The 12,063-nt window shown below is 28.6% G+C and overlaps 1 protein-coding gene across 4 annotated transcripts in view; it reads left to right on the forward strand.

Annotated features, from left to right (window-relative positions):
• LOC136082455 (S-adenosylmethionine-dependent nucleotide dehydratase RSAD2-like) overlaps positions 1-11,078 on the forward strand; it is a 69,177-nt gene extending 58,099 nt beyond the window's left edge. For 2 of the 4 annotated variants that reach the window (XM_065801798.1, XM_065801799.1), the window contains 2 exons: positions 1,671-1,726; positions 10,850-11,078. In XM_065801798.1, coding sequence (XP_065657870.1) covers positions 1,671-1,726; positions 10,850-10,967 — 174 coding nt within the window. In that variant the 3' untranslated portion in view covers positions 10,968-11,078. Of the gene's footprint in view, positions 1-1,670; positions 1,727-3,660; positions 3,757-10,849 lie in introns of those variants that run through there. The other 2 variants (XM_065801800.1, XM_065801801.1) reach the window with 1 other exon arrangement.
• The last annotated feature ends 985 nt before the right edge of the window (positions 11,079-12,063 follow it).

Raw genomic sequence — 12,063 nt, forward strand, 5'->3', positions numbered from 1 at the left:
TAGAGTGAAGTGGTGCTAAACGAAAGCACATGAAAGAATAGTCTGTGGATTCAAACCTAGTTTCACGACAAACAGGTGAATTCTTACGAATGTAAATGCCCAGGCCAAGCATGTGACTATTGGAGTCTTTACGAATCAGAGGAAGATAACCATCAACACTAAGATCACAAGATGAGACAGCTGAACTCAAATTAGTCTCACAAAGAGCAAGTAGGTCTGGTGAACTTTGCAAGAGATAAGATATGAGAATACATTAATTTTTTAAGAATTTTGCTGATATTTGATAATTATGATATTGGTCTATAGTTATTGCAGTCAAGTTTTGAGTCCTTTTTATGGATTGGGTGAGGAAATATCATTAGCAAGAAGTTTTAGAATAAAGGTTGGAATGCTATTTGGACCAGAAGCCTTGCCATCATTTAGAGCAAGAATAATTGATATTATTTCATTTTTTTCAGTAGGTTTAATGAAAAGATAGTCAGGGTTTGATGTTTTTAAATATTTATGGAAGTCAGTGTGAGATGAATGAATATTTTTTTGCAGTTCTTCAGGGATTGAAATAAAAAGGAGTTGAAAATTTCCAAGATTTTAACTGGATCATTGATAATGGTGTTGTTTGAAGATATACAAGATGTATATAAGATATCATTCGAACGTATATTCAAAAGAGTTCTAATACCCTTCCATGTAGCTCTCAAACTATTGCTATTGGTAGTAAAGTAGTAAGAAAAGTGTTTGTTTTTTCTTCTACAAATAAGTGTTACAAGTAAATTTCTATAGGTTTTGTAAGTTTTTTCAAGAATTAGTTTGTCATGAAGAATTTTTGTTTTAAGGAACTTCTTAAATATATTGTTTCGCTTTTTTATCGAGGTTAAAATTGCTGAAGTATTCCATGGTTTGAGGCTTCGAGTAAAGCCACGGTTACTTAGTTTTTTTAGCGGTGCGTGTTTGTCTAGAAGAGAGTTAAAGGTAGTGAAGAAATCTTCATATGTTTTTTTTGTATTACTATTGGAAACTTTGATTACTTTATCCCAGTTCATTTCCAAGTAATCATTCCTGAATTCTTCACTATTTAATTTTTTGAAGTTTCGAAGAATAATATTGTTTTTTCAAGAATTAATAATTCTTTTTTTAAAAGATGAATAAATTAGAAACTGTGGCAAATGATCCAATATTCTAATAGTTAGATTGCCGGAAAAAATATCTTTAGAAGTTGAATTAGAAAATATATTATCAATTAAAGTAATTGAGTGATTTGTAATTCTTGTCAGTAAAGATATAAAAGGAAGAAAGTTATTTGAAGCAATGGTGTTCAAATACTCTAAGATTGTAAAGTTTTTGTTTTTTTTACTAATTATAAAAGTATAAATATGTATCCTATATATTATTATTATTTATAGTTTATATATATATTGTATTATATTTATATATAGTTTATATATTGTTCTTGAGTATTATTTTTAAACTACCAAGTTGGCACTAAACATATTAATACAACTAAAACGTGTCTTGGCTTTTAAAAACACATCAAAATATTTAAAAAATAATTTAATACATATTTTAGACGTTTAAAAGACGTTTTGTGCCAACTGGGTAACTTTAAAAGATTTTTTGTTTTAAAAAAATTGAATAGATTTAAACAAGTTTAAACATACTTTAACATGTTTTAGGATGAGTACATGCGATTTTTGGACAACACTGGTGGATCTAAAACTCCATCCAAAAGGTATTGTTTGTTTACATACTATTTTTTTATCAATATTTTTTAACATATACAGGGCTTGTGATGAAGCGAGCGCGATCGCGCTCCGCTTGTAAAACGCGCCCGTAAACGGTATTTTCAAACGTTCTAGGCGCGATAAACAATGCTCGTTCAGCTTAAAACGAGCGTATAAAATAACGCTCGTCCAATAGGGATTATTTTTTTATTTTCATAAAATATTTAAAAAAGATTTTTTATTAAAGATATTCTATTATCAAAGAACTTATATAAAATATAAAAAGCACAACGTTGTTCTCTTTTGCACTAACGTAATGAATGAGCAGTTTGAAGTCGTTAATAGTCACTAATTTCAATTATGGAATGTGCACGTGGAAACACAACGTGAATACAAAAATGCGCAAATAAAATAAGAATAGAAAATTAGAAAACCACTATAAGAAAATTGAAACTGCAGAGTATTTTTAATCTTGTGAAAATATCAAGTAAGATTTATTTCATTTATTGTTTGTAATATTCCACACATCGTTTATGATAAAAATAAATATTAATAATAGAGCAATTTTTAAAATTAGTTTTTGTTTATATTAGGTAACCAAAAAAGTTCGTGCGGTTTTCGGTAATTGAATTGTTTTTAGCATTTTTTACAACACCCACATTGCACAAGGCAAGTAGCTTTGTTGCGTAATAGAACGCGTGTGTCACGCGCAGTTGCTGCATATATAGTGTAGGCTTGTAACGAGCTTACAGGAAAGGTTTTGTGTAAAGAAAGGATGGCAACCCAACCGACGATTTTCGATCTTGCTTACTTTACGAGTTCAAACTTGGAAGGAATGCAACACAAGCGGCCAAAAACATCTGCACAGCATTTGGAGAAGGTACAGTAAGTGAACGCACAGCACAGAAGTGGTTTCAGCGATTCTCTTCGGGAGATGAGTCCATCGAAGACCTGCCGCGTTCTGGACGCCCATTGTTGGTTGATGAGGATGAACTGAAGGACGCTGTCGAGTCTGACTCCAGCCAAACTTGCCAAGAACTTGCAGTGAGGTTTGCTGTGAGTGTTGAAACCATCCGCCTGCATCTGCATGCGATTGGGAAAGCGTGGAAGCTGAGTCGGTGGGTTCCGCACAAATTGTCGATCGACAACAAGAAGCAACGGCTTACGATCTGCACATCACTCTTATCACGCCACAATGTTGAGCCTTTTCTTGATCGTTTATTGACATGCGACGAAAAATGGATTGTGTACAACAATACCAAGCGTTGCTACCATTGGTTGTCCCCCGATGACCCCATCCCAAAGACACCCAAGCCCAATCTCCACGAGCGGAAGGTTTTGCTCTGCATTTGGTGGACTACAGCTGGTGTGGTGCATTACGAGCTGCTCCCAACAGGCCAAACCATTACTGGACTGATCTACTCAGCACAGCTGCAACGAGTTCACGACCTGTTGCTTGTAAAGCAGCCTGCACTGGTGCACAGGAGAGGAGTTCTGCTTCTCCACGACAACGCGAGACCGCACACCACTCGTGTGACTCAGGACAAGCTCCAAAGCCTTGGTTGGGAGAGTTTGCCTCATCCACCATACTCGCCAGACCTCTCCCCTACTGATTTCCATTTTTTCCTTTCCCTGGGAAATCATTTAAAAGGACAGCAGTTCCGAGACCAGGACGCGGTTGAAATGGAGTTGAAAGCTTTTATAGACTCAAAGGACCGAGAATTTTATAGAAGTGGAATAAATAAGCTTGTTTTACGTTGGGAAAAGGTTTTAGATGCTAATGGTGACTATTTTGATGAATAAATGTACTTACTTTTGTCGTTTTGTGTGTTTTTATTATATACGGAAAAACCGCACGAACTTTTTTGGTTACCTGATAGTATAGGTTTTTTATTAACTAATATTTATTTTAACTCAAATTTAAAACGATTCTGTTGTTTAGAATGTTCGCAATCGCATTCGAAAAGGAAACGAAGTAATGACGTCAACATTTATTAAATGGAAAGTTATTATTCTAATTTATTATTATTTCAAATTATTCTTGTGTTATTTTTTTAAGATAAAAAAAAAACGTAATTTAAAAAAGAAATTTTAGAAAAAAATTAAATAATTAATTTGATTAAAAAATATCAAGAAATATAAAAACCATTTTATATTTAACCGTTAATTAAGTTTACAGCGTAACATTTTAAAATACATATATCAAAACAACGAATCAAAACCAAAAGTCACTAAATTATACTTTAATACAAAATCAGTAAGAATTTGCGTTTTTGTTTGATATTATTTTTTTATAACAAATAGTTAAAAATAAAATCGTGATCTGACAATATACAAGAAGTTTGGAAGTATAAAAATCTACTTCGTTGAAGTAGTTTCATGAGTGTGATACTAATTCAAACATTTTTTGACGACAGAATTATGTAACAAATAAAAAAAGATGTAAAAAAATAAAAAGCTTTTTATGAGCATCGCCTTCGGCAATTTTCATGATCGCGCTTGCCGACGTTATTTCGAGCGCACATAATCACGCTCGATGAAAACGTATTCTAATTTTACGAGCGCGATATAACACGCTTGACAATTTTCTTCATCACAAGCCCTGATATATATATATATATATATATATATATATATATATATATATATATATATATATATATAATATATAAGCCCTGATATATATATATATATATATATATATATATATATATATATATATATATATATATATATATATATATATATATATATATATATATATATATATAAAAATTGCTGTACAAACTATTTAAGTTTGGTGAGTCAAAACTACGTAGAGTTCTGACTGTAACAGCCATTAAATGTAAAATTTCATAAATATAATTAAAAAAAAAAGTTTGTAAATTTGGTATCAAAAGTTGAAAATTTTGTCTATTCTATTTTTGAACGAGTTTTTGTTTGCAGAATCGATTGCATCTTGTGACAGTAAATTCCAATCGTCGACCACTCTGTTAAATAATAATACCTGCATAATTTTTTAGTATATTGTCGATGAAGTCTTTTATTATGAAGATATCTGGACATGCTGTGATAAAAACTCAAAGGCTCTTCAAATCTAATATATTCGGTTGAATTTAATATTTTAAGCATTTCTATTAAGTCGCCTTATCTTCTCCTTTCTTGTAAGGTTTGTAAACCTAATATTTTTCTTCTTTCTTTGTAACAGATACCTTTCAATGATTCAATCCTTGTCGATCTACACTGTACATTTTCAAGTCTCTTAATATCTTTAGTACAAAATGGGCTCCATACAGATGCTGCATATTCAAGCTGTGGCCTAATAGTTGACTTGTATAATAACTTTAATATGGAAACATCAAGATATTTAAATCCGTGTTTTTAAAAACCCAGTGTTCGATTTGCCTTATTTGCTACACTGATAACATGATTTTCCCATTTGAGGTCATTTGATATTATCACACCTAAATCACTTTCAACTTCTTCTTTTTGCAAAATGTGATCTCCTAATTTGTAACTAAATTGAGGATTCGAATTACCAATGTGCATTGCTTTACACTTTTCTCTGTTGAATTTAATAGACCACTTATTCGACCAGTCTAATAACTTATTTAAGTCTTCTTGAAGAGCATTGTTGTTACTTTCATTATTAATTACTGACATTATTTTTGTATCATCTGCAAGTAATTCTAATTTATTTAGTATGTTTACTGTTAAGTCATTTATAAATATGATAAACAGAAGTGGACCGAGGACAGAACCTTGGGGAACTCCACTTGTGACTTCCTGCCAATCTGAAACAAACTTACCCAGAACTACTCGTTGTTTTCTTTTACTGAGAAATGATTTACACCATTGTAGGATATAAGATTGAAAACCATAATCATAAAGCTTGCAGCATAATTTCGATAAAGAAACTGAATCAAAGGCTTCTGCAAAGTCCAAAAATGCTATATCAATATTATTACCAGTTTCAATTTTGCTTGTTATAAAATCTAAAGTCTCTAATAAATTTTGGCAATAATTTTTACCATTAACAAATCCATGCTGTTCACTTGCTATTAACTTATTTAAAGCCAAATGGTTCATCATAACATTGTGAATAATTTTCTCCATAACCTTACATACTATTGATGTTATTGATATTGGTCGATAATTTGAAGGATCTAACTTATCCCCTTTCTTGAATAGTAGAGTTATGTTTGCATTGATCTTGGATCGCTACAATAAAAATTACATTTTGAAGGAAAAGTTACATGGTCTTATCCCTCATCTTTTAAAAATACTGAAACAAAATACTCATTTAAACAATTTGCAATATCTACTTCATTAGTTATAATTGAACCATCAAAGGTTTTGAGTGCTTTAATTGAATCTTTTATAACTATTTTACTATTTAAATATGCATAAACACTTTAAGGGTTGTTCTTTGAGTTTTTAGCCAGATTTAATTCAAAAGCTCTTATATCTTTATTGACTCTTTTTTTTTACATTTTTTTTTTACATTCAATGTTTTATAATTATTTACCATGTCAGTTTGTTTAAATCTTGAATCCCTGCATTTGTACCATAACCTTTTCTTTAACTTAACCATTTTTCGAAGTTCTTTAGTCATCCATGGAGCATATTTTTTACTTGTATCGTAACTAATAATTGAAATAAATTTACCACATCCAGTATGATATATACTTAGCCATTTTTTATAAGCTTGACTAGCATTTAAATCTTTAAACTCATTTTCCCAATCAAAACTTGTAAAATATTTTGAAAGTTCTTCATAATTTCCTTTATTATATAATAATTTTTATTTTATTTTTGGCTTTTGATCAATATCGTTATTTTTATAAAAATATTTGAAATTCAATATATGGTGTTCATGTTCAATTCCACCTAGGGGAGGTAAGTGATTCAAAGAAAAAACCTGATTTCTATTTTCTGTGAGGACCAAGTCTAATAAACTTGTGTTAAACCCAAAGCTAACTTGAAATGTTGGCAACAAGACATTTTGATATATGAAGCAATCGCTTAAAAATTCTATAAATTCTAAGGCAATTAAATCTGAATCATTTTCAAGTTTACATGACCAATGATTGAACCATTTTATTTTAGAAAAATTGAAATCTCCACAGATTAGAAATCCCGTGTATTTACCATTTTTCCAAGCTTTATAAGCATGTTGAATAGATTTAACTATTTTCTGGCAACTTGATATATCACCAGCACCTGTTCTATATATACATCCACATAAGATATTTTCCAGACCAATCTCAACTGAACACCATGCTTGTTCGATGGCATTATCAGCTAAACAGTTTTCAATTGCAGGATAAGATTTAATTGTATTTTTTATGTATATACAATCTCCTTCACCTCTAATATGTCCACGATCTTTTCTATACAAGTTAAAACCTTCAATATTTGTTGCTGATTTATCAGTCCACCAGGTTTCAAAAAGCATAATAATTTGCATCTGATTATTTCATAATAAGCTATTTCATAAATTAACTCATCAAATTTGTTATTCAGTGATGTGGCGTTTGTATAAAAACAGTTTAAAAAATTACTACTCAGATGCACTTCTTTGCTATTAATATTTGAATCAACAAGCATTGTTTTAATGTTTAGTAAATCATTTGGTTTGCACACAGAAATATTATCATTGGAACTCATACATTGATTTAAATTTTTCTTATCCTTTTGGTTTATTTTTTGACTAATTTGATCTAATCTTTTTAACTTCATTATTTCTGATTCCAAATCAAAAGGGATTATTCAACTGACCTTTCGAATTTAGCTCTTCATTCAGTTTATTTCTTTTTAAGATCAAGCTCTTTGTAAATTTTCTTTTTAGTTCCTTCTGATCTGGATGAATAGATACTTTTTTAAAACTTTCAGAATCTTTTAGTTGCATGGCAGCTTTTAATATTGAAAATTTATCTGAACTATCAGGTAATTCAACCAATAAAGGTGTACTTGTTTCCATTTTTGTGTTATTTCCATTTGTATTTTTGAAGCGATGGATTCTCTTTATTTTGTCAGGATTAATTTTTATTTCAGAAAAAAAATTTTTAAGAATATTTTCATCAAATCTTTTTCTATTTTCAGCATCTGAATCAGTCGATATATATATATATATATATATATATATATATATATATATATACATATATATATATATATATATATATATATATATATATATACATATATATATATATATATATATATATATATATATATATATATATATATATATATATATATATATATATATATATATATATATATATATGTATATATATATATATATATATATATATATATATATATATATATATATATATATATATATATATATATATATATATATATATATATATATATAGATGAATGTTTTATACTGCTGGAAATACAACTCTTGTCTGTTTAAGAGTAATATCTTTTTTTTTTAAATAGATCAAATTATATTCAAATCATTTAAATGAAAAAATACAACTTTATAATGGAACTTAAAGTTTTATGCCATTCACCAATCATCAGCCATATTATTCAAATATAAAATAAAAACCGTTATAAAAAATACAAGTTAAGCGTTGCAACGGCATCTGACGTCAGGTATACGTGATCCAATATTTGCTAATTGCCGGATTCAAAGTTAGATGGAAGAATCAAAGTTAGAATTTTTTCCTATGCCTACAAGCAAAAACCAATTCACTTTTTTTGTTAAGTAGTAATCGACTATCAAAAGGCATAATAAAATATTTTTCATTGATGCAAAGGTTATACTTTTTTGTAGATGGGTTATAAGATAGTCATCTTTTAATTATGTTCCACTTAATTATAGGCATGTTACCTGCGTCTTTATGTTTCTAGATTTCCTTGGAAAGTTCTGTATCATTCCTATACCTGGTTGCATTAAATGATTTAAGGTGGTTCTCAAATCTAAGCTTAAATGAGTTTTTACTAATACCGGTATAAGATTTTTCCGTAAGACTGGGATTAGGTGCTTAAGTTGCTTTATATACAACATTTTTTGATAGACTGATTATTTAATGGGCATGTGGTTTTCTTAATGCAGTTGCAATTTATATCATTAGCTGCATGCCAAATATTCAATCACTTATTAATTCACACAACCAACAAAATTGGTATTGTGGTTTATTCTCCTCCGGCTAATTGCCATACAGAGACCACCATACCAAGGTACGCAAAGACATGTTCAGCCCCCCAAAAAGGAGCGTCATAACCGCTTTACGGCCAAGAGTAAAGTGAGTTTTAGAAAAACAAATACATGTTAGAATAAAAGATAGAAGTAGTCGGGCTAGAAAAGTAGCATAGAGAAAAGCAGACAGAAATTGCACACGATGTTAGAGGGTGCAATCGGTGGAACACATGCTGTTAATTAGGTTAACCTAATTAAAGATCGAAATAAGCACAGGGACTAAAAAGTTTCAGTATGTGTTTTTTCACAACCAACATAATTTGCGCAACAAACTCACCTCTAATGAATTAAACCTTTCTTTTCCTTTTCTTTATTAGTATTCTCTTTTTCTTGCTTGTGGTTTTCTTTTTTTGAGCCTATTTGTCTTGTCTCCAAACAAATAATGAAGATCATTTTTCAATCTTGGATTCGGTTTACAGTGTGTCTTGATATATCACATTATCTTGCCTTGATTATCTTGATCTTTCACTTATTGAATAATGCTTATTGATCAAAAGATATTGAAAAACTGCTTTTTTCAGAACTAATTTTTTCTTTTTTCCCATTTTTTCAATTTAGAACTTTTTAAAAAAATATTTAAATAACTAGTAACATACTAGCAACCTAGTACCTAGAACCTTTTCTTTTACTGTATAAAATACTGATTTTAAGAAAACAACAAAAAACTTTGGTTTTTTTTTTTTTTTTTTTTGAAAAAATGAAATGGTTTCTGCTTTTCATTTTTTCCATTTAAATTGACAGAAAAACTTCGTAAATTCAGCAAATAAACAGTTACTTAACTCACCTTACACAGTTTACGCGAAAGTCAAAAATAAATGAATAAAATTTATATGTTGTTATAAAAATGTAATTCGACTATCAAGAAACTACTTGTGAAATGATTTAAAATTATAATATACAAACACAATATAAAAACTCAGTTTTGAGTACTTTAGCCACTTACAAAACATATAAAAAAATCTTTAATCATAAATTATATATATATATATATATATATATATATATATATATATATATATATATATATATATATATATATATATATATATATATATATATATATATATATATATATATATATACGTTATAAAACACAAATAAATAATCTCAAATAAATACATTGTCAATCGCAAATTCAATATAACGTTTAGATAAAACTTGACTTATTAGTAAATTATGTTTTATTGTATTACAATGCTTTAAGATCCTTTTCTTATGAATTGAATTTTTTTAAAGTTCATATTGTTTAATGTTTCTTTTATATACTATAAAAACGTAACACTAAATAATATTAATTTTAAAAAAATTCAATACATAAGAAAAGGTTTTTATACCATATTAATCCTATATAATATAGGAAACTAATTTTCAGAAGTACCTATCTTTAATAAATATCTATATCTATTTATAACAGCATCCTTAATCTAAATTAAAGAGAATTTTTTGTGAATGCGCTTCTTTAGTTCCAGCAAAACTAAATATATTAAAATCTCTAACTTGAAATTATATACGTGTATAATTTCTTCTCATGAAAAATAAAAATGGCGCTCTGTAAATTAGAGACTACTAAAATATACTAAAATATGCAGTTAAAGTCCGTAATTTAACGTTGCGGAACTTCTCCTTATCATAAATACGGACAAAATCATATAAAGTGATGTGATTATTTCAAAAATCTTAAAAGTATAAGTAAAAGACCGTAATTTATTGAAAACAGATTTTTACCGTAACATAACAATGGAAAAAGTTGGATAAATACCATGGAGTTCTTTTACAGTGCAAAATTTTATTTTTGTAACTTAGCGCGTTTTGCAGATGGGCTTCTCATATAATGTTTTTATTATTTAATCGTTATTTAATATGTATTTATTATTTACTATTACATAATACATCGTTGAACATTTTTTAGTTTGCTTGACGTTGGTGTGCAGAATGCTCTAAATAAAAGTGGATTTGACGAAAAAATGTTTTTTAAACGAGGTGGAAAGTATCAATGGAGTAAAGAAGATCAGATATTAGAGTGGTAATCGTTTAACTTGACCCAGACTCTATTGGAACTGTTTCTAAAAAACGTTTTTTATTTTGTAAACTTTTCTTATATTTATGTTATTTAAATACACACTAAAATAAAGTAGTAATCACCAATAAATTATTACAAATATAAACTAAAGTAAAATGCAAAAAAAAGAAAAATTATGTGAATAAAGGAGTGTTAAGCTCTCCCACGAAACATGACATAGTTGACGTTGCATCAAAAAACATGTCATAGATTTCTCTATAAGTAATTTTTTTTATTTATGGCTGTTAAGTTATTATTCTTATATAAGGTGGAAAAAAGTTGTCAAAAAAATAAAAATTAAATGTAAAATTGCATTTTTAGATGTATGCCAAAATAAATTTTAGTAAATTGTCGGATTTGGAACTAGTTTTATCTGATATTTTGGTTTATTTCGGTTTTGGTGTATTTCCTGTCTCTGTCGATCACTCGTTATAGCCAAAATTTTAGGGCTTTTCGGTTTCCAGGTTCCAAACGTCGCAAATTCTTTCAAAGTTTCCTTATTTGACATAAGTATAACATCTTCAACATTAAAAAATCATCATGTATACCATTGCATGGTTGACTATAACTTTTTTTCATAAATTGTCAACTTTTTGTCTTTTTTAAAAAATAAGTTATAAAAGGAAAAGTCGATGTGAGCATTGGATATCTAGAGTTTTGTCCCACCATCGGTAAGGAAGGAGGCGTGAACTTCTTAATTAAATGCTCTTTCACGGTGCTCTGTAACAAGACCGTTAGGTCTTCTTGGGGCGCCTAAAATAAAAATTAAAAAAAAAACGTTTAGAAATTAAAAAAAAAACTTTTCTTTAAATATATTGACCATCTGGCCTCACCAAATATCTTTATTTCTCATTTGTTCACTGTGCCTATTCATAGATAGTCAGTCGATGTATGTACAATCCGATGCGCCTATCTCTAGATATTCAATCTATGTACATTCCGCTAGGCATATCTCTAGATATTCTGTTGATATATGTACACTTCACTGCGCCAATCATTAAATAAATCATTCATTAAAACAAAAATAAAAATAATAAAATTGAGTAATAAAAATAATATAAAAC

The sequence above is a fragment of the Hydra vulgaris genome, chromosome 07 (genome assembly GCF_038396675.1).
Source record: "Hydra vulgaris chromosome 07, alternate assembly HydraT2T_AEP".
Classification (NCBI taxonomy): domain Eukaryota; kingdom Metazoa; phylum Cnidaria; class Hydrozoa; order Anthoathecata; family Hydridae; genus Hydra; species Hydra vulgaris.